Genomic DNA, 23,875 nt, shown 5'->3' on the forward strand with positions numbered 1-23,875 from the left:
TATATATATATATATATATATATATATATATATATATATATATATCATTTATTTAATATAATTAATTGGATTGTTTGCATCATTGTGTATTTTTGTATATTTTCTGTGTGCTATTTTTATGCTTTTTGTATTTTTCTTTTCTGCTTGTACAGCACTTTGTTGTTTTAAAAAGTGCTTTATAAATAAAGATTTATTATTATTATATTATTGTTATGTGCACCTTTAGCAATTTTAATGGTAATTCAAATAAAGAAACAAACAAATAAAAATAAAAAACATAAGCCACGCATGCACCTAGTTTTGTCCTGTCGTGCGCGCCGTAGCTCGGTATAAAACCTCAGTGCGCAGGTCCGTTCGTTCTTCTCCCACCTTAAGCCGAAGCGTCACAGTGTGTCCTGTCCCCGGAGAACCATCGCAGAGGTACAAAACCCACTAATCCTACTCTTTTTATCAACTACATTCTTAGATCTGACCCCATATCATCCAACAGTTTCACTTAAACTCCATTTGTGCTCTTATTGTGATGCTTGCTCTGTATTTTGTTGCTACTTCTCCATTCCCGTCAATAAAAGTGAATGGCTCGAATGCGTAAAAATGGTTCCAACTTTTAAAACGTCGTGTGAAATCTCGTATTGTGGGTTCGTCTTCCTTATCTACGCGTTTCTGGATCTCTGCTAGTGGACTTGAGAACAACGTGAACAAAAGACCATGTGCTTTTGTAGGCCGTAACGCGCCCGGGGCTCGTCCAAACTCGGCTAAAAGTGTCTTTGCGCACCGGTTAAAAGGACTGTGCGTTTGGAGACGGGTGTGGCGTGGAAATAGCCGTATATTTGGGTGTTTCTAGGTCGCTGATTGTTCGTTGAGTGGTGTGATTCGGGCTGAGAGCTGTCAAGGGCTTGTCACATACAGCAGCCGGCTTTGCTAGCGTCACCAGGAAGGCAAAGTGCATCGAGGCGCAGAGCTGGAGCAGTGCCACCCTGTTTTGCGGTAGTGGGCGCTTTAAAGCTGACTGCGTGTAAATTCTATGAGGAAGACACATGGTTCTTTTCTGTATAGCGAGTTCAACCAAAATGTGACGTGCCAATTGCAAAAAACAGTGCTTTAAAATGTCTTTGAGCTCAAAATAGGTATAGACACGTTCCGGTGCAGTTCATAATTAGTGCCAAAGACTGGGTTGGTAATGCCTTCTACAGGGTTATTAACTTGCATAATATTTCCTTTAATTATGAGTTAATCATTCATAACATTGTAACCCAAATCGACAAATTATTGGCTGTTTACAAGCTCACCAAAATATCTGATTTCTAGACCTTCGCAGTTAATGGAGATGTGAGTCATCAGAGGGGCCGTGATCTGAAAGAAATCAGTTTTTGCCGTTTACATTTCGATACATCTGATCTGAGAGTGCGTGTAACCACAGCTATTCAAATGGTTACTTGGAGAAAAGTTTGAGCACCTCTCGTTAATGTGACTTTTGGATGAATGAAATGCCTTAGACCTCCTCTTACTTTGTGCTTACGTTTTTAAGATTGATTCTCAGATCACTATAACATGTCCAGGAACTGAATAAATACTGAAATACATTATTATCCTGAAGGAAATAATGTCCTGAATACTACCAGAAAACAAACAAAAAAATAATATAATACATCAATTCATATCATCGATGCAGCACGAACCTCGGACTTCTGGTCATTCAGCAATGTATGCTGGGAAGGATTTTCTGAAAGTGAGGATCAAACTGCCATGTTTTTGTGGGGTTTTTTTTGTTTTTTGTTTTCTCTGGGATGTGTATTGACAAAGCCGATCTTTTCTAGTCTTTTGAACCATATCACTTTTGTTTCTGGTTCTGACATTGTCATATTTTAGTTTTGGGATTCAGACATCGAAATTGTGTGGTTGTTGGATCCTAACAGCGGAAAACTGCTGGAAATTTGTTTGTGAACTTCATAAATTCAAAAGGGAATCAGATGTGTGTGACTGCAAACCTCTGTTCAGAAGGTTTCCCTTCCCAACGGAATTGAAAAATGGTGAAAGGTGAAAGTGATGGGATGATTTCTTAGGCAGCCGAAGGTTTCCTTTTTCGTCTTTCCTGTGTAACGATACTGCTCATCGCCTTCACCGTTCCCTTCCCAATGGAACTGAAAAATAGTGAAAGTTTGAACAGAGGTTTGCAGTCACACAGGTCTGATTCCCTTTTGCAGTTATGGAGTTCACAAATTTCTCGCAGTTTTCCGCTGTTAAGATCCAACAACCACACAATTACGATGTCCGAATCCCCAGACTAAACTAGGACAACATCAGAAACAGAAACAAAAGTGATATGGTTCAAAAGATTTGAAAAGACTGACTTTGACAATAGATGCATCCCACTAGGGAAATTCACATGGCGGTTTGTTGCTCACTTTCAGAAAATTTCGCAGTGCATACTGGGAGCAGTGACGAAGTCCAAAATTCGTGATGCATCTGGTACAACTAACTTCCACAGTGTCCATGGTGCAGGACCGGGACAACAGCCTGTCCCTAGTGGTGCTCTCCTGTCCTGTGAAGGTGCTTGGGGTTCTCCAGGATGGACAGTTTGTTTAGGGCCATTTTCTCACTCTCAGATGGGTGAAAAAAAATCTCTGCACTCACTACAGATCTGCCTTCCTCACCAGTTTATCCAACCGCACACCATATTTTGTGCAATGTAACACTAAACACTACATAATCTCACAATATGCAGCTACTTTATTTTGAAGCCTCACTGTAAGATTCTGAACAGAAAATGACTCAACACTTTAGATGCTGTCATTGCTCTGAAACCTGGCGACTGTTTAGTCTGAAGTAAGCCTCTTGTTTGTCTCCATGTAGTGTTCTTTAATGTTCCATAGTATGGCTTTAAATGCATCGTTCTTCAGAGAATGTGCTGAAGTACAGTTCTGCCTTCTGTTAAAATCATACAATTGACTTGTACAATGTTGGTTTAATGAGCAACTTTCTAGATGTGTTTTTTTAACAAATGTATATTGCCTTTTTACAGCTGTGATATTTTTATTATGATATCAAGTTGTTATACGGCCCATTAAAACCAGTGTGGTAATCTGAGCTTTAATGTTGCTGAACCAGCTTCAGCTTTTGTTTCCTTTTTTGTTGGATTTATTTTGACTTGGAATTTTTGGTTTCATATTTGGCTTTACTCCATGGACAGTCAAAGTCTAAATGTCAAGCTTGGTAGCATTTAAGATCATTTATAATCCTTTTCATAGCCCTTGTTTGTGGGTAGTCTGCACACCTGACTGGATGTGCATAGAAAAGGAACTTGACTGACACTTCAGACTCTCCTCACACTGTCTACTTTGTGATCAGATGTGTGGAGACACATAGACTGCAAAAGCTTTGTGATCATGGTCCCACAGATTTCTGTACCTTTTGAGATTTAAATGAGTTACTTGTCAGATTCCAGGTATGTGTAACTGCAGCCGCTCTGACTCTTGAGTTATTTTTATTGACACAGCGTTGGAGTCCCTCTGACCTTCCGGAGGTCTACATTATACATATGCACTGAAGCTTTCATGTCGCTGTGCTAAAGTTTAGTTTTCCTTTATGTCTCAGACTAACCCTCACTTCAACATGACATTTGGAATTAAAGTGCATTTGACAGAATTTAGAAAAGTATATGAACCTAATGTTTGGGATGGTACCTGTGGTAAAGAAGTCGTACTTCTAAATTCCTCTAAAAATTACCACTGACTGATGTAAGAGACAGTTGGAAAATGCAGGAAGTAACAGTGAATTTGAAATCCCTCTGCCTTCAACTTCATCCAAATGCAGAGACAATTTACACGCAAGGCTTTTTTCTGACCATTGCTTAGATTTTAACAAAATAAAGGTGTTGACTATTGTAATTTAGACAAGTTTTGGCCCTTGAAATTATGATTGCTTGGTAACATTCCTGTCATCTTGTCAGTTTTCAACCAGAAGGTAAAATAATAACATCTTTTAGCCCAATCTTGAATGTAATGTTTGCCATGTTTTCGAGAAATGAGTAGTCTAATGTGTCATATGCACTTTAGTTTATCAGGTCATACGATTTAAAAACTATAAACCCAAAATGATTGTGTGTATTGCGTTTGGCTGGAGTTCTCTGTGGATTAAGTGGTGTTAGTGGGGAGGGTAAATGGGACTCAGTGGGCGGGCAGGGAGGCGGGGTTTACCACCTCCTCCTTCTCGTATGGAGCAGGGAGGCGTGTCAGGCCGGCCACTCTATGCCCGCTGCCCTCCCTGCGCAATGGGGTCGGCTCCCTCGGCGGCCGGCCCCACTCCCGCCAATGTCAAGTGAGTGGTGCGCACCAGCCTAGACGACCCGCCCCGCTTCTCCTGCTTTAATTGTACTTCATTGTTTTGCTTCTAGAATCATCATGGCCGATCATGAGGAGCGCACATTCATCGCAGTCAAGCCCGACGGTGTGCAGAGGGGTCTCATCGGGGAAATCATCAAGAGGTTCGAGCAGAAGGGATTCAAGTTGGTCGGCTTGAAAATGCTCCAGGTGAGGATCTTCCATCAAGTAGTGCAATCTTGTTTTAATGAGTTTTTAATTTGTGTCCAGGAAAACTGACAAACTAAAGCAAGAATCACATTTCACATTTGTACAGCTCAGTTTTTGTGCAGAATAAGAGATTCAATTTTGTGGCTGAAATTGTATCAGAAAAATTTAACTAACCGCTCAAATTTTGAAATAAGTGAGCAGCCCTTTTCTAAATTTCAGTCACTGCCATCTGTAGAATTAACCACATTTCTAGACCAGTTTGAAATTGAGTTGCTACACCTCTTCCCAATGCTGAAATTTCAATTAAGGATAATGTTTTAATTTTTCATTTGCTAGGAAATGAATGCTGTAGTTTTGACCAGCTCACTGACAACTTTTCTGTGAAATGGAAAACTTTCAGTACAGACCAGCTTTTTGCTTGGTGTTTTTTAAAAAAACAAAACACACAAAAAATGCATGCGAGTATGGAAATTATTCAAACAAGCCACATTTGCATAATTTTGATACTGGCATGCAAGATTTGTTTGAAGTTGGAGCTACAAATTAAAACCTGACAGCCTTTTGCGATTTCCGTTCATTCAAACTGAAACTTGATTATAAAATTACATCCATGAAAATCAATCTCCTGGTTTATTCTGCATAAAAACTGCTAAACCCTGTAGTTTACATTTGAGAACATGTTTGTATTAAAAGGCAATTGGACACTTTTCCCCAAGTTGAAGTTACACACCACCTGAAAATGACTTCTTTTGAGTTCTGCTGTACTTATTAAACACGGCATAGTATAGACTATTTCTGGCACGTTATGCTCCTTTTCACGAGAGAGTGTTAAGAACCTCCGGTGAGCTCCTTATCTGCTCTATTCCTGTAGCAGCGGGACCCTTTTAGCCCAGGAAGCAGAACTTGGAGGTCAGACTCTCAAAGCTCACTGGGCCTGTCAGAAAAGACAAATGATCAGTTGCTTCTATCAGATAAATACTAGTTTTTAATACTATTTTTAGTAGAAATTAAGTGTTCAAATGAGTCAAGTCCCATTCACAGCACAGAAATGAACCTATACTTGTTCTGATATAGTTTAAGATAATTCTAAAGGTTTTCAGGAAAAGAGTAGAGTCTCTGTAGTGGATGTATCATCTATCTGGACTATGAGGGATTAGACATAAGGCCACATGGTATTTACTTCTATTCTGTACACCTGAAATGTGAAACTAGTACAACAATACCATTTCAGAGCACATTTGTACAGATCTAAACAGCAGGGTTGACTTTTTTTAAATGCATATTAAGATGAGAAAATGGTGGTTACTTCAAAAAAATGAGTCTTTGCCAGTTGTGTCCCGATCTATTAGAAATTAGTCTATAAAAATGCATTTCACAGCCCTAGTGTCTGCACTCAGAGGTGACCCAGTTTAATAATGGTTTGGTAAATCAATATTCCAGTGGATTGTCTTGACTGGAACAATGTTATGTCCAAATATGCTGCAAAAAATGAAGTATATCCAAGTGTATACAGTCTTAACCTTTCCACTATAGGGTACACTAGGGCTGGGCGATATGGATCAAAAAATACATCTCGATATATTTATCTATATCTCGATATACGATATATATCTCAATATATGTTCAAGAAAAAATAACCCCCTAAAACTTAAACCTGCAAAAACAAATCTGCCAATTCCACAAGGTCTTTTTTTTTTTTTTTAATGATAGTGTAAGAGGTCGGCAGTTCATATAGGAACATTTAAGATGACAAAAAACCCTAATTACATAAATAATAATTTAACTGTAAAATAAAAGAAATAATTTCCTTTTCATTCATAAATAAAACAACTCAAGACAAGCTCATCTTTGCATTAACTCTGTTATCCAGACCAGAACCATGAGCTCCTTCAGCAGAAGAAACTCAAGATGTTCCTTATTTTAACAGATCCATGTTCCAGCAGTAAGGAGCTCTGAGGTTTAATCCCACAATCCACTGCAGATCAAACCCAACGTTTCCAAACACTATTGTACAAGTGACACTGCAGCAGATTATTCATTAAAATCTTCAGCATAAATAAACTTTACATTACTAAACTTTACAATATATGAAGCATAACGACTATAGAGTCACATCAGCCTGTTTGAGATAATAATGTGTTTAATGCAGTTTTGCGCACGTGTGTTTAGATTTTACAGAAATGAAACTTAAGCGCATGGCTCATTTGCATAAACAGCACTTCTCATGCAGCTCAGCTCGTTCAGCTTCTTTCGGGCTAAAGGACGTGACTGGGTGGAATATGAGGATGTGCTGCTGATGGTTTTGTCTGTCTGTAAATGGTGGAAAAGGTTCGTGGTGCTTGAAGCTTTTCACTGGCACCAACTTTCGGCGTTCAGGGCGATAGTGACGAGTGAAGGAGACACGAGCGAACAAAATCAGGGAGGCAGGGGCGACGAGAGAGAAGGTAAACAAGCGAAGAGGCGAATTCTAAATTGAATATAAGCATTATATCGATATATATGATATGTCAGAATTCATATCGAGTTTAAAAACTCTCGATATATTTAAAATATCGATATATCGCCCACCCCTAGGGTACACTACAGACTAATGCTAGAAAGACTTGCGTTTTCATTAACCTTTTTATTCCAGATTTCACTATTTTAGTTTAGAGGAGAGTTTGTTTTTAAATGAGGGATGCCCTCAGTCTTCCAATGTTTAACTGTAAAGTGCTGGTCTTGAAGAGTAGGGCTGCATAATGGCTTCCAGCTGGGAAAAGCTGTACTAAGACAGACACGCCCTCTGTACATGATGCACAGAGCGCCGCAGTGCTTTTCATGGATTCGGTGTATACACTTAGAGCAGTGGATCTAAATGTTTTAGTGCAGTCCTGCTGACACTGGCCCATTGAAACAAAGGCTAATTACTTAACTGTAAATAATGGTTTTAAAAGGGGGGTTTCAAGTTTATTTAAATTTTTCCCCAAACTGATCAAATTAAAACAATTCCAGTCTTCCCTCAAACGTTGATGCACATTGTGAACTGAATCCAGATCTGAAAACAAATGTAAATGTGTGCAAATGACACTAGAGCAGTAGAGACTAGTTGGAAAAGGTAGCGGTGGTGGTTGAGTGTTTAGCTCACATGGATTAGTGCTGCTGGGGCGGATGAGTTCACAGAGGTGATAGTATTGGGAGGAAGGTGAACTGGCACAGGCTCTGGATCTTGGGGTGTTAAGGGAAGTGTTGGGGCTGCCAGCTCAATGCGATTAGTCAGAAGATCTAAGTGCTTGTGGCAGCTTCTTGTTTTTATAGTTCTGACTTGGTTTGATGGGATAGTACCTGTGCTCAGTATTTGAGTCAAGTGGCAGTTTGTGAAAAGTACAGAAAGTGGCTCTTTTCACAAACTGAATACCTCTACAAAATGTTATCAACTCCAAAAATCTGTCCAAAATGCAACACTATTTACAAGCAAGGAACTTATTTTTTCAGCTTAAACCACTTAACTAAAAGGGTCTTGGTTCTTTCTTGGTCTAATCATAACTATTCTGCAGTTTAGGAACTTTTGACCATTAATATTATGGGATAACCTCTATGCAAGTCACAACTTTTACCTGCCAATGTCTAACCAGGAACTAAATTCTAAACTTCTAAAGTACTTAAGATTTTCATTTTGGCCATTCATTTTCCAAAGTCAAATTTGTTCCAACTCTGGACTCAAAACAACATGCTTTTACTGACCTAGATGTCTCCATCACAAGACTTATTTAGAACTGTTGCTATAATAAACATTACCATTTTGATAAAGCGGTTACATTTTTCTGAGCTTCCAAGTTTGTAGTAATCAACATAAAATGGCTGGTCAATTTAAATATTCAGTACACAGTATTTTATTTTAGTCTTTGTTACTGCTACACATTTAAACAGTTTAAAGTCAAACAAAACTGATAAAACAGAATGGATGAAATTCCTCAAAAGGTTTGCTTGGAAACTATTTATATAGAGATAAAATAAAGCCATTTAACTCTTAGTCCTCAGAGTTATTTTACTAAAGTTAAAAAGACAGGATCACACAACTCATGCAGTGGTAAAAGTGGGTCTTAAGACGAGACTTGACTCCATTATGGGGCTGCTGGGACGTAGCAGAGAAAACCAGAGGGGACAGTCTTCTGTGACTGGCCCTAAACTCAGGTCGCAAGTCCAGCTCCAGCTTGTGTGGCCCAAGATGAGACTTAAAACCAGGGTGCTCGCAGGGCAGTAGGGGCCAGTCCATTTAAAGCTTTCAAAACGATAAAATCTTGATTCTAAAACTGGATGCTAAAATCAGGGTAATGTGCTCTCCTTTTTTGCTTCGTCTGTTTTATCGCCAAATCAAAATGCAATGTGGATACTGTACCTGTGAATGATTCTTCCAATTGAAATTTCTCTCCATGACACTGTATAAAACTTGTAGACACAGGCTGCATGAGCTCAAATTGTATAGAATATTTCTTTTAAAATGACTTTTGCACTGTAACATGTGTCCATCCTTGTAGCACACTATAGGATAAGGATACTCATTTGACAATTACAGAGCTGCAAAATTGGCAAATTGTAGAGGAAATTATGCTCACAAACTACTAAATCTGTCTGATTCTGTAGAGATCTGTACACATGTTCTGAAATGTGATTCTTTGACGTCACAACTTAAGCCACAAATCATACAATTTTAATGTTTGTCATGAAAATCATATTTCTTTCCCAAATGCTTGAGCCCTTATTGACCAGTGTCCACTTTTGTCCAGGCGTCCCAGGAGCTGCTGCACAAGCACTACGCAGACCTGTCCTCCAGGGGCTTCTTCCCCTCCCTCATCGCTTACATGAGCTCCGGACCAGTGGTTGCTATGGTGAGAAACTGCACACACGCTCCAGATTGTCTTCTCGGGGCTGGGAGCCACAGGGTATTTGGGGAATAATGTAGTAATCTAAAGTGAAGATGGCAGAGCAACTATAAGCAACTGAGCTATTAGAGGTGTAGTACTGTTACGACCAAGTGTTTAAACTTTTTTTTAAAGCTACATACTTTTATTGAAGTTGGAGTACTGTCACAACTAAAATTATTACACAAATAGGAGTAAAAGTTGTGGTTGCTCTTTCCACTGAGTCTACAATTGACAAATGTTCAAATCATTTCATATCAACATTAAGCTTTTGTTTCCTTCACTGCTCCTTCAGATCTGATTTTAGCCTAGTTTATAACAGACCAAATGCCAGATTTTGACTCAAACCTGACTCAAAGCAACTTAAAAGCTCAAATTGAACCTGCTAATGAGTTATAAGGTCTTTAAAATGGAAGTTATTTCACCCCACTTACATTGACATCCAGGTAGGCTCTATTCACGCTTGCGTCACAAACGGGGCTCTGTTCATGGTAGTAATTCTGACAAAATCTAGGAAGATGAAGAAAACTGGGACATTTTCTCATTTTAAGTGTCATTGTAGTGTTCGGCTAATCAACAATTGTAACAATACCAGTTTTCATTTACGCACTGGGTACGTGACATGTGATCAAGGTGATTCCAAACAGCACATACGTCTGCAGTCTTCATTTTACCACTGATCATTTACTTCAGTGGGTTTAATCAGTCGGTTGAGCCCAGTGTCAGGAACAACGCAGAAGTTGTCTTTGCATGTTTCCAAACGTCTTTCTGGTTTGTGACGTAACGTGAATGGAGCCTATTATGAGTTCATAACTCAGACTATGACAAAGGGCTGGGCAATGTGGTTGAAAAATAAACTGTTTTTTGCACTGAATTTTTTTTTTTTTTTTAAAACGACACAAAACTGAAGCTTTCTGATAAATTATCAAATTGTAAACCACCTTAAATGACATTGGTATAGAGACCTCTTGTAATTGAGCACTAACCTTCTTTGCAAGCAAGACACCAGTAATCATTATCCTTCATTTCTCAAAATGATGAAGCTGATGAATGGACTTTCTTGCCAGTTTATTTGAATTTGTGTTTGAATTGTGCTCTACAGAATAAGAAATACATTAATCACAATACGAATGAATCAAAACATAAATAACCATCATAAAATTAAAGGGACATTAAATGAGAAGCGTGCGAAATGAAAACCTTTCAGTCATATGCACAGCTGAACAGAACTATTTTGAGCCTGGATTTAGGCCATATTTCCTGATTATCTGACATTTATTCAATTGAACATGGACAGCACAGACTTGATTTGACCTGCTTACACAATATAATCATGGGGCAAGCTAAATATTGATATAACACATGAAAAAACGGGTACAGGGCCTTTTTAAATAACTGTTGTGTTTAAAGAATTTCCACATTTGTAAGTGTGACCTGTAGAATCAATGAATGTGGCATTACTGGTAAACCAGTAATAAGACTGAAAAAATTAAAGAAATTTGAGTATTTCACTGTTTGACCAGGGTGTAACGTGTCATTTGGCTCTGGGTAATTCTACACTGGAGTTGGTGACTTTTTTTTTTTTTTTATCCACTCACTAAACACGCATGTAGAGCAGCATTCTCATCTTTCAGCCAAATGAAATAAACTGTAGAAAAGAGCAGATCCATGCAGATGCTGCACCACTGAAGCCCTCATGACTCCTGACATGTTTCACTTCACAGGTGTGGGAAGGCAAGGGAGTGGTGGCGACCGGCCGCGTGATGCTGGGCGCCACAAACCCTGCCGACTCTGCCCCCGGGACCATCAGAGGGGACTACTGCATCCACGTCGGCAAGTGAGTAGCCCACTGACTCAATCAGAATTTACTCCATTTTACCATCCCCAAAGATTCTGAGGAAAGAGTTTGAACAGAATTACCTTTCCTATTTTGATATTACAGATTTAGATTTAGAGTGGGTTACTTTGACATGTAGAAAGTGCAAGATTGAGGAAAATAGAAAGTTTATACATTAGTGATGGGAAGATGACATTTCTAGAGGTGTAAACACATTCCCTGTGTTAACACTGTTCTATAGCGCCCTCTGGTGTTGTAAAGACACTGCTTCCTATGCACAAGTGTAACAAGACTGTGTAGAGATGTTTGAATGAACGAGCCCAAATGGTGATGAGCAAGAAGCTACACGGTCTTATGCAATTGTACAATACTTATTTACTTTATAGTAAGCTACATGTGATACAGTAATCTCTTCTGCAATAAATTAACTGTATTAAAGCAAAATTTACCCACAATGTGATAAGTAACCCAATTTGCAATTCATCTTTAAGAAGAATGGAATTAGTAACACTTTGTTGAAAATCAGCCAAAATGGTCCAAATCAAACACCTAAACAGGACCATGAATGATCATTGATCGCAGATTCCTGAAAATGTGACTGAAACTTAAGAGCTTAGTTTAAATACACTTTGACTTTTTGCTAATGTGTCTCCATGGAACCTGAACATTCCACTGTGTGGTGAGGTTTAAATGACAAAAGTGAAAAACTACATAGCACACTCAGATTTTGAAAATAAGTTTTTTTAATTTTCAGAATGTTTCTGCAAAAAAAAACTTCATCAGATCATTTTCTTGCTTTGGACCACAGCACACAAAATGGTTGCCAGTCCAGGTGCTCATATATCCCTCCAATGAACGGGGTTTAAGTGAACATTTCCATCAGTGACTAGACACAAGAACTCACTGTGGCAACAAAAATCTGCATTTTAACATTATTTTAGCTGTATTAAATAACACTGGTCTGTAGGTTCAACATTTGCAATGAAATATCCAAAAGGTAAATTCACAAGTAGTGTGATCAATAGGAAAATCTGGCCCTTGCCCCCCATCTGGGTGTATGACATCGCATTCTAAAATCTGAAAATGTGATGTAGTGACAAAGCATCAATAGTAAATGGATTTTAAGGCTACAACTTTAGTGGGGCATTTTCAGTAACTGCTTTGTCTTGCATACCATGTAAGACCATGTGACCTGTTGAAGCAGGCCAAACTCACCCCGTCCTCCTTTCAGGAACGTCATCCACGGCAGTGACTCAGTGGACAGCGCCAAGCAGGAGATCTCCCTGTGGTTCACACCAGAGGAGCTCGTCACCTACCAGAGCTGTGCCTTCAACTGGCTGTACGAATGAGCCCACGCCCGCCCGCAGTCTCCCAGGGACCACCGCACACTGGCCTCACGTTCCCTCATGTCCACTGTAGCCTAGGCAACGGTTCCTCCTCTTCTGTGCAGGCTCTGGACTCCTGCATGTCAGAGCCCGGGCTGATGGCACTTATTCCCTTTAGAAACATTCCATCTCATTCCACTCTAGTTCATCTCCGTTGTGTCATTTGTTAAGGGTGAAACTTTCCAATAAAATTCCACATTAAACTACTGTCTGGTTATTTTTTACAAGTTGCTCTTAATGCTCTATGGGACTTGATTATAGGACCTTTTGTTTCCCAAAGACTGGATCACGGCCCTCAGGTGGGTTGAAAGAGTTTTTTTGGGGGGGGTCACTTTGTCACGATCTTCATGTAGCTCTGCAATATACACTTCTGACACATGAGGGCGAGTGAGTCTGCAAATCCTGTCTGCCCTGAACGAGTCTTCCTGCAGCTGAAGTTAAATCCTGATTGGTTGTCTGAAAATAAGGGTGATAAATCGGCAAAGGTCAATGCACTTCAGGATACTTTTTTATTGCTGGTTTTTAATTACTGAACAATTAGTGTCTTATCGTTTCACACGTAATACTATGTCCTCATTAAAGTTCAATAATGGTTTAATCCACTTTTCATTGTCATTTATGAATGTCTATTGCCTTGGGTCATGAAGGTTTGTGACTGAATGTGGGTCACCAGAAAAAAAAAAAGGGAAACACTGCCATATAGAGACTGCACCACTCTCACACTCCATTCCCTCACAACAACCATACCATACACAGAGAACAGGTCTGACATTAAAGTCCTTTGCATGAACATGTTTTTTTTTTTTAAATGTCATTTTGCAGAAGTGTTGTGGTACTGTTGACCCTGACAAAACTGCCTCACTGTGTACTTAGACACTGCAAATTAGGCTCATAAATGCGATCGTAAACCTCTAAACACGTAACGCCATCGAGGGTGAAGGTGATGGGACGCTAAAAAGTTAAGGGCCTGCAAAAGTCTGAAGATGGCTTGCCAAAACATTATCTGCAACAGCCAGCCAAGAAATCAAAGCTTTTTTACTTTTTAAACATACCGTTTAAAGCCTTTTTTGTGGTATTTTTACTTTTTAATTGCATTTTTTAACAGGTACTTTAATTTTAAGTAGAATTTTCATGTGATACGTTTACGTTTTTGCTCCAGTATCTTCACTTTTACTTTGCAAAATTGAGTTCTTCTTCACCCACTGCTCTCTTATCAAGGTCATCAACTTCTGCTCTCAACTCATGGAATAAAAAACAGATTATTAGATCACCTGGAATAGTCCAATGTGCAGTGTAGATGTGTTTTTACTACTCCAAAATAACACATTGACTGAGCGAGCTTGTTTACCGCACAGACATGTTTAATGCCACCCTGCGGAACATTCCCTCTGAAGCAGTACGAGTGGAGACAATCCTGTACTGTAAAGAGACATGTCCCACCACCCTGTCCCTCTTCCCCAAAGCTCTGGGAGACGCTGGTCCTTGAGGATGGTGATTATTTGGAGAGGAGGTGTTGTTCTGCAGGATCACCAGTAGATGGCAGTAGAACCCCAGTGCTTCTGCCTCTGCCCTCAGCATCTCCGGGCTTTACTCTTGATGGGGCTTTTCTGTCCATGGTAGTACTAATATACAAGTGTTTATATTTGACAGTAGTACTCGTGGGTAAAAGTTGTGGTTGCTTTTCTCACTGGAAGTATTCACATTTTAGCTTTTAAAAAATGCTGATTTATTCTTAATTACACAAAAACATTAGACCAAGTTGTTATAATCTGTTGTTTTGGTTGGTTATCCAGTCAGAAAGCTGTAAAACAAAGACTCTCTTATTTGGGTTGCCAGTTTCAATGCTGAAATCCACTTGCTGTAAACCTAAAAGGACTTTCTCTGAATCCATCACTACTCACGATTCCTTAAACAAGATTTTGATGAGGCGTACAGAAGGATTTACTGATTTGTAATTCTAAGTCTTGTTTATTAAATGTATATCCAAAAATCCATCTGTACACTTTAGTGTCTAATACAGTATGTCAACAGAACAAACCATTTTACAGATACACATCGTCTTATATCTATAGAAGTAAACAATAGAACAAGCAGAACAAGCTTCTCTGTTTGTTTCCTGTTCACCAATAGTGTTTTCTCATCTTTTCAGGTGTATGGTCCATCACCCTCTTGTCTCCATGGAGATGTTATAGCTTTTTCCTGAAAGGTTCCATGGTACAGCATATCTCTGTGAACAGGGTTGCATCTCCACAGATCTGACCTGTAGTTCTCTCCACTGAGATAGACTTTAATCTATATTGTGGAACATTTTAGACAAAGCAACAACATCTCCATGAAGACAAACAGGTGGTGCACCCTCCACCAGAAAAGTTGCACGATGCACCTTTAAAGGACCTGCAGGTAGTTTTTTTTTTTTTTTTTTTCTTGTTGCAGAGGCACCAGGATCACGCAGCAGCACCATTAATGACGTTCCAGCAGGATTCCAAGCTTCAGGGTGACACACAGGCAAAAAACATTACAGTCTACAAGCATCTAACCAAAGTTTTTGGAAAGTCTGAGGGAGTCTGCCCAAAGCTTTTGTGTTGTTCAGTTATAAATGTTATGTTTTACATCTGGGATTTCTCAGAGTTTACATAAAACACAGTATCAAGCATCATTCATTACTGAACAGAACGTTTTACTGCAACTGTAGCAAGCAGTATTTATGAAAAGATTATTGTTCACACATGCAAAACACTTCTGTTTATGATCTGAAACTTATTTACACTTTTTTTTTTTTTCTCAACATGAATGTCACTTTTTCATGCTGATGAAATCTGATCAAATCATCCTGAATACACATATTTATCTTTTGTCACCTTATCATGAAAATGTGCCTTTTAAATGGTTTTATGTTTTATGTATAATTTAATTGTCTACACCACAGGTGTCAAACATAAGGCCCGGGGGCCAGATCCGGCCCTCCAAGACCTTTAATGTGGCCCTTGGGTGATTTCTACTAAAATATTTTAATTATATTTCTTATTAAAATCTTGTTAATTTTCTGTGGTGTTTATCACAGCAGCGTCTCCAGTGTCTCTGTACGTGGCCCCTCCCACCAGAGCAGCACAAATGAAGACTTGTCTCTTTCCAAACGCTCTTAAAGGACGATCGTTTTGACTGTTGACCGTGACACCCTCATCAGAAAAATGTCCAACATGAGAAAAGTGGAACCGAGTGCAGGATTTTACAACAAAAATGGACTTATTCCTGTTTGCAAACAAGTTATTGTTAAAACATTGTGTTGAAATTGTATTTTTCTTTAAGTTTCAGGTTGTTCATAATATTATAATATTATAATAAGAAAGAGTTCATCAATTAAAAAAGATTTCTGTAATAGATTTGTGTTTCTCTGCACAAATATTTGAAGTTATTGTTATTTTTGGGGTTTATATGACATGAGTTTTCTGATCCGGCCCCTTTGGGATCAAAGTAGGTTGGATACGGTCCCCGGACCATGATGAGCTTGACACCCCTGCTCTACACAATTATTTTAACATGCAACATCAAATGTCCTTAAAGAGTTTTAAAATAAAAGAATACAACAACCACTTTAGTCTTCCATAGTTCTGTATTGTCTTAACCATCACACTCTCCTCGAGGTCACACTGACCCAAAGAATTTTTTCCCCCGCTCTCTTGTGGTGGGTCAATCAGACCCAAAACTTTATTTTCTTGCCTGGCGAGATTGACCCGCCCCAAGAGAGTGGGAAAAAAAAATCTTTGGGTCAGTGTGACCCCGAGGAGAGTGTGAGGGTTTAACCAGAATCAAACACACGATCACAAATGAACCTGTGCAGATTTTTAAGCTGCAGGTAGAGACACATCCAAGTTTGTCTCATTCTCAGTTTATGGTCATGAGGAAGCTCAGCTCAACTCCCTCACTGAGCTGCAGAGGCTGCACTAACACTGACATATGATGCCGCAGGTGTTGCAGTTTAGGGAGTGACCGTTCAGTAAGAGCCTCTGATAGACTGTTTCTCAAATGCACTACAACTGCTTCACGTGTCCCTTTGTTACCACTCGTTTTGTTTAAGCCTGTGTGACCCGTTTTGTGGCACAAAACTCAGTTTATTCTGTTGTTCTGTTTCTTAGTTTAGGTTATTTTCTGTATATTTTAGTCTTTTGTTAATTTACCTTTTGCACCCCTGTTAAACATTATTTAATTTATTCCATTTTAGATTTTGGTTTTTATTTTTGTTACTTCCCTGTCCCTAGCAGAGCTGGGTCATAACAAGTCCTCAGAGCTCAAGTCCAGTATCTTACAACTGCGACATCAAAAAACAGACAGGGCATATTGGACATAGAAATAAAACAACAGATGACCTCCTGACATCTGCTCAGGCAATCACTTAAACCAGTGTCACACTTACACACTGATTTTTGCTGATTTTTGCCATTTTCGGCGATGTTAATTTGAAAACTATACTGCTTCATGACATCACAATGTGGAACAGAGCATTTTGAGCTTTAGAAATGTAGACAGACTAATAATAAAGGGTTACTCAAATATGTGTGAATGAAAACATAACTCCAGGTCTGTTTTGGAGGAAGTAAAAATATTCTAACATGGCTTAGAGCTCACAAGAGTCACTTTTGCGTAATAGATGAGAGTTTAAGTGTCATTATTGATTAGTGAACTTTTTTTTTTTTTTTTTTTTTAAGCTTTTGGGTTGAAATAGTTACAGAGTTTTATTGTATTTTAATAAAAAGTTAAAAGCTAAAAGAGGCATATGTGAACGTGTGAAAAAAGATGATTAATAAAGAGTTACACTTGAGACCTCTTCACAAAGTTTTAAGGAATTGAGAGGTGTCAAAAACTGTAAGAAAAAAGCTGTCATCACAATCTATAAAATCGGTGAGCTGGTCTGAGGGAGGGGGCAGGGGAAAGAGACACACAATGTGTGACAAGCAGGGTGTAGGCTTCCCCTCTGTCCCCCAGGGCAGTAAGTTAACTCCATAGCTTTATCAAGGTAGAAGGTCTTAAATTCTACAATACATGGTAATACTGTTGATGAAATAAAAGACCAGAGAGGCCTGCCTCTGTAGAAGACCCTTTCATGTCAGAGACATCCCCAAGTGTAGACTCTAGCAGAGTCTGTGTAAGTCCATGTGGTCAAAAGCTCCATTCATTCAACTCTGGGACCTGAGAGTGACCACACCAAGTGAAATCCAAGCAAGCACTTTTTAGTTCCATGATCTCATTTCACTTTGCTGCTGCAGTGAATGATTATTTTAATGTTTTAATGAGTCAGCGTTTCAGGTTCATGCAGCTAAAACCTGGAACAGTCTGAACATGTGAGACAGACTCTTCTGTGACGCTGTTTAAATCCAGACTCAAAACATTTCTGTTTAACTGTGCATATAACTGAAAGGTTTTCATTCCGCACTCTTCTCTCCAATTTATGTCTCTCTTTTTTAATTTTAATCTTCATGATTATTTATGTTTTGATTTGTTTTTATTATGATTTTAATGTATTTCTTATTCTGTAAAGCACTTTGAATTACTTGTGTACGAATTGTGCTATACAAATAAACTTGCCTTGCCTTGCCTTAATGTTTTATTATTTAGTCCTCGATTTGAAAAGTCAAAGTGTAATACTGATGAAAATCCAGTAACAAGACATGGATTTATTAATGCAGTTGTCTCTGTTATAAAAGCTCTTTTCATTGAGTCTGTATAATAATTATTCATATAATTAATATAATATAATAATAATGATGATGATGATTGGTAATTGTCCCTTTAGTCGGTGGATGTTTGCAGTTTCACTTCACATAGTGTTAGTCCCACATGAGGCTCCTGTTCAAGTCAGAGCTCCTCCTCTTGTCTGAACGCGGCCGCTCATTGGTGCGGCGCTGAAACGCACGCGCTCCCGCACATAAATACGCTGCGCTCTGTCTGTGTAGGTTCATTCTCTCACCACTTCACTGAGTCAAAGTGTAATCATGAGCGGAAGAGGCAAAACCGGAGGAAAGGCCCGCGCCAAGGCCAAGTCCCGCTCCTCCAGGGCCGGGCTGCAGTTCCCAGTGGGCCGTGTGCACAGGCTGCTCCGCAAAGGCAACTACGCGGAGCGCGTCGGCGCCGGAGCTCCCGTGTACCTGGCGGCCGTGCTCGAGTATCTGACCGCTGAGATCCTGGAGCTGGCGGGAAACGCGGCTCGTGACAACAAGAAAACCCGCATCATCCCCCGCCACCTGCAGCTGGCCGTCCGCAACGACGAGGAGCTCAACAAACTGCTGGGAGGAGTGACCATCGCTCAGGGAGGCGTGCTGCCCAACATCCAGGCTGTGCTGCTGCCCAAGAAGACCGAGAAGGCCAAGTAAAGACGCCCGAGACTCGACTCACAACAACGGCTCTTTTAAGAGCCACAAACTCTCAGAAAAGAGACTTCATACAGTCCCTGACAAAAGTCTTGTCACTTATCCATTTTGTAGAAACAAAAGCTTATAACCTGACTTTAAATGAATCGATTTGTTTTAGAAATGTCTCATATGAAGCTAAAACCCTCCCGAATCATGCTCAATATACTAAAATAAATTTGCTTCACTGAAGAAAGATTGATCATTTAATGAACACAGAAAGGTCAGATTTTGGCAAGACAAGTTTTGTCGCCTACAGAAAATTTAACCCATAATTTACTTCAAATACAAAAATGTTACATAACGTCAGTGAATGAAGTAGTGGTGCTGTGAGATCCATATTTAATATCTTGTATGACTCCATGAGCTTGAAGGACACATCCATGCGGTTCAACAATGATTCATACAATTTGTTGATGAAGTCATCAGGAATAGCAAAGAAAGCGTCTTACATGCCTCCCAGAGTTCATCAAGATTCTTTGGTTTTGTCTTCCATGCTTCCTCTTTCATTCTACCCCAGACATGCTCAATGATGTTCATGTCTGGTGACTGGGCTCCAGTCCTGCACCACCTTGATCTTCTTCGCCTTGAGAAACTTTGATGTAGAGATAGAAGTATGTGATGGAGCACCATCCTGCTGCAAAATCTGACCCCTTTTATGGTTGGGAATGTAAGAGGAGCTAATACTTCTTGATATTTTAGGTTATTGATATTTGCCTTCCACCCTGCAAATGTCTCACACACCCCCAGACTGGATGGAACCCCAGACCAGGATTTTTCCGCCACCAAACTTAACTGTTTTCTGGGTGAATCTTGGATCCATGCGGCTCCAGTAGGTCTCCTGCAATATTTGCGGCGGCTGTGATGTAATTCAACCGAGGATTCATCTGAGAAATCCACCTTCTGCCACTTTTCCAGTGTCCATCCTTTTATCAGGCTGTGGGCCTTGGCAAATGCCACACAGTTTTTTAATTGCCTTTTGTTCAGTGCTGGTTTCTGTGCACTGATTCGATCATGGAGGCCATTTCGAGACAGAATTCTACAAACTGTTCTGGTTGACACAGGGACTTGAGGTGACCAGGCCTGGTGGAGTCTGCTGCAGTGGAAAAGGGGCCTTGGATTTTCAAATCAACAAACGGTCCTCTCGAGCAGTTGTCTTGCGGCGTCTGCTGGACCTGGGCTTGTCAAAAACATCTCCAGTCATTTCAGATCTTTTTCTTATTCTTTGTACTTGACGCTGAGACACATTGAAGGTGTCACCACCTCAGCAGTGGATCTGGTCTTCAGCCTCTTGATAATTAAGGCTTTGGTCTCAGGGTGGATCTTAGGCATGTTGTCAGAGGTCAAGTTGCAGTTGATGTGAAGGTCTGGTGTGCTGGGTTCTTTTTATACACACCCACTAATTGATTGATCAGTAACTGATCACAGGTGAGGCTGTAATCTAGGATTGGGTGCATCATATGACAAGGCCACAAGACTTTTGTCTTGCCAAAATCTGACCTTTCTGTGTTCATTAAATGATCAATCTTTCTTCAGTGAAGCAAATTTATTTTAGTATATTGAGCATAATTTGGGAGGGTTTTAGCTTCATATGAGACATTTCTAAAACCAATCGATTAATTTTAAGTCAGGTTATAAGCTTTTGTTTCTACAAAATGGAGCGACAAGACTTTTGTCAGGGACTGTAATTAATGTTTCAGACCATAGCAAATAACCATATGGAAACGGATTCAAAACTATGTACACTTGTCTTACATTAAAGTAACACGAGTGTTTTCACTGCACGCATCGGCTTTTACGCACGTAACCTCGCGAAACCACAGCCGCATGTCAACGCGCAGGTGGCTCCACCGGCAGCTGCAGCAGGACGCACTGGCTCTGTTTGTCAATGGAACAACGATCACACTTGCCTGGGCACGTTTAGCCGCTTGTATCAGGCAAACATTTCACTTAACTTGTATTAACGTGTGTACAGGCTGACCACAGCAAACACGAGGACTCAAAAGTAAATTTCAAAGCACTAATTAAGTTTTTCTGAACCTGGGCTCTTTCAAACGATAAATGACCTGGGAGCACATTGTGCTGATGGTAAAAGCACAAATACAACAAACAGATGCTCTCTCTATATTTTGATGTTGATACTAGGCTCACGTAGAGCGTCAAAAAAATAGGATGGATCGCATTTTCTGAAATCTATGCGCATGACGTGCTGCTTGCGCGCCTAGCGTGGGCAGTCTGGCCGTTCTCATTCATTTTTAGACTATTTTAAAACTTGCGCGTCCAAAAGTTACAGCACTGAAAAAATTTGCGTAAAAAAGTTATGGAAAGCGGTTGCACGCAATAAAATTATGTTTAGGCTTTGAAACTTTTTTCGAACCCCTCTACACATATTTATCTCAGAACATGAACATCACTTTTTCATGTTGATGAAATTTGAATCAAATCATGCTGAATATGCATATTTATCTTATGGTACCTTCTCATGAAATGTATAAGTCTGTATAATTTAATTTAATTGATCTAATTCTGTAAAAGAAAACAAAAACAGTCTTTAGTTTTCCACAGTTCTGTATTGTCTTAAACAGAATCAAACACAAAGAGAACACAGGGACAGAGATACACAGTTTGGAGCTGGACAGTGTGAAGATTTATTCCAGTGAAGCTCTGGTCTCTGCCTGTGGACACAGAATAACACATGATGATCACATTCTGATGATCTACTCTGTTGTACATGTTTAAATACACTTATAGCAATTATTACTACAATAACGGACCAGAACAGAAGAACAAGAACATTAGAACTGTATCTGCAGAAACAAAACTCACCATGTGCTGCTTTTCTTCCTCTAAACACAGTAACAGGGAGGGCATCTGGTATAAAGTCTCCTAGTGCCACATCACCCTGTAGAAACACAATAACTGTTTCAATAGGAAGTTCATTTTGAAAAATTTTAAAATCATTTTAGTTGGTTTACTTACTTTGTTCATCTGTGCTCTGTGTTTTGTTGGTTCTCAAACATCTTCCTCTTTTCTGAAACATGAACTATAACATTCATGAACTTCCCCACAGCTCCAGCAGAGCTCTGGACGTCACTCTGTGTTTGTAGACGACTCTGGAACAAACACATTCACATCTGAGTACAACTGTCACACTCTTGTAGATGGACAGTTAAAGACAATTTGTTTCAACGAGTCCTTACATTAACTCTAATTTCAAATAAAACAACACAAACATGTTTTAACAATGACGTCATTCTAGGCCAGAGAAGCACATAATACAATCTTTTAAAAGTCTCACCTCCAGATCAGCTCTCATAATCCTCCTGCTCCACACTGTGTGTCCTCTGCTCCTGGAACTGTCCTGTGTCCTGTTACATTTGAATTTTCCCTCCGAAAAATTGGGGAGGAGAATTCCAGAGGGAGGAGCCTCACCAGACATGAGAATAAAGTCATGTTTCCTCAACCTGATTAAAACCTGCAGGTCTAACATCGGCCACAGTCAAGTGACCTTTGTAAGATTTAAACATGCTTGACAGAGAAACGTAAAAAAGTGATGTTATTGTTGTCAAATTTGTTTTTGCAATTTGAGCAACCCCTCTCGGACCGTTTTTTCAGTGAGCTTTTGAGGCTCGCGTAGGGCAAAACCCGCATGCAGTGTGGTCAGACCCAATACAAAACTCGGAGTTTTAAAAGTGCAGTGAACAGTCTTAGATCTCAGTGTGAATATTTATTTATTTATTTATTCAAACATAAATAAGTTCTTGAGCTCCAGAGATCCAGCAGAGATGAACAGAGTGACCCTGCCTTCATACTCTGGAGCAGTAGTGTTAATAACAGCAGAGGAATGAATGAAAGCTTTAGTGCCAAACACCCACTGTATTCATGTCAGTGGTGTCTGTGTTGGATAAAGAGACGTGGTGAACATCACAGCATCTCCCACAGTTGCATCTACAGAGCCTTGTGATAATATACCAGCTCCTGAACATAAACAGTGCACAATACTAACTTCACTTTACTATAGAACACTAACTAACATCATAGTGATTTACTGTTCTTATCTCCAAAAGACACTCCAATGAAAATGTGTCAGGTGTCATCAAGGCTAGAACTGAAGTGAAAGAACCCGTGAACAGGAAGAACAATGTTCTACTTTACAACAGTTTAGTGTCACTGTCCTTATCTGACACCCTTTTAATGATTATCTAAGTGTTCTGCTCTCAGCTCAGTTGAAGCATATCCTGGTGTATTTGTGACACTCTTCTCACATTGATATAAGAGTTTGTTTGTCACTGATGCCACAGCTCAAAAGTTGAACAGGCGTCCAGACAAACTTTTAATATTGTAGCCAGACAAACATTTGGGTGTAACACCAGTCGATGGAAAACCTCTTGTGGATGTGAGCTTTGGTCACATGTGTAGCTGCTGTTAAACACAGGCTCAGCTGATGTAAACTGGAATACACCACATGATTTGATGAACATTTGCTGTAGGCCTCCTGCTGACGGGTATGTTCTCCTGAAGGGTCCAGAGGTTAAAACTAATGTCCAAAAGCATGTTCTGGCTGAGCTACTGTTGGGATGAAGAGTGTTCAGTGCAGGAGTTTGCAGCACTGGCAGGTTTACTGGAGGTAATACGACAGAATGCTGTGCTAACCGGGGTTTCTTCCTCTTGTATGTAACACATAAAACAAAACAAAAACCTCTGAAAACATGAGTGAAGCACTAAAAGCTGCTGAAACTAAACCTGGGGACTGCACACAGCTATTAAATATTTTTTCAACTTACCACAAATAGCACAAAGAATAAAAACTTGGAGACTCATATCT

General features: G+C 39.6%; 2 protein-coding genes, 1 long non-coding RNA gene and 1 pseudogene across 4 annotated transcripts; 3 read left to right on the forward strand and 1 right to left on the reverse strand.

Moving 5' to 3' along the window:
* Positions 1-328: 328 nt before the first annotated feature.
* Positions 329-12,852, forward strand: LOC110163204 (nucleoside diphosphate kinase B-like). Its single transcript, XM_020928139.2, has 5 exons — positions 329-420; positions 4,394-4,529; positions 9,293-9,394; positions 11,152-11,264; positions 12,496-12,852. Exons 2-5 carry the CDS (start codon positions 4,401-4,403, stop codon positions 12,611-12,613), a joined length of 462 nt encoding a protein of 153 aa, XP_020783798.1. The 5' UTR covers positions 329-420; positions 4,394-4,400; the 3' UTR covers positions 12,614-12,852.
* Positions 12,853-18,619: 5,767 nt separating this feature from the next.
* Positions 18,620-19,015, forward strand: LOC110163205 (histone H2A). Its single transcript, XM_020928140.2, has one exon. It carries the CDS (start codon positions 18,637-18,639, stop codon positions 19,012-19,014), a length of 378 nt encoding a protein of 125 aa, XP_020783799.1. The 5' UTR covers positions 18,620-18,636; the 3' UTR covers position 19,015.
* A 2,585-nt stretch (positions 19,016-21,600) lies between these two features.
* On the reverse strand, positions 21,601-21,952 carry LOC129407854 (uncharacterized). Of its 2 annotated transcripts, none has more exons than XR_008631741.1 (2): positions 21,877-21,952; positions 21,601-21,725 (listed from the first exon to the last, which is right to left on the reverse strand). It is a non-coding gene; the product is annotated as an uncharacterized LOC129407854 (long non-coding RNA). The 2 variants fall into 2 exon arrangements; XR_008631740.1 differs by having other exon boundaries at positions 21,601-21,721; positions 21,877-21,935.
* A 1,650-nt stretch (positions 21,953-23,602) lies between these two features.
* The window catches only part of LOC129407897 (histone H4-like), a 1,029-nt pseudogene continuing 756 nt past the window's right edge, over positions 23,603-23,875 (forward strand).

Source organism: Boleophthalmus pectinirostris, unplaced genomic scaffold, assembly GCF_026225935.1.
Source record: "Boleophthalmus pectinirostris isolate CB_2022bp ecotype Guang Dong unplaced genomic scaffold, ASM2622593v1 HiC_scaffold_14, whole genome shotgun sequence".
NCBI classification, from domain to species: Eukaryota; Metazoa; Chordata; class Actinopteri; order Gobiiformes; family Gobiidae; genus Boleophthalmus; species Boleophthalmus pectinirostris.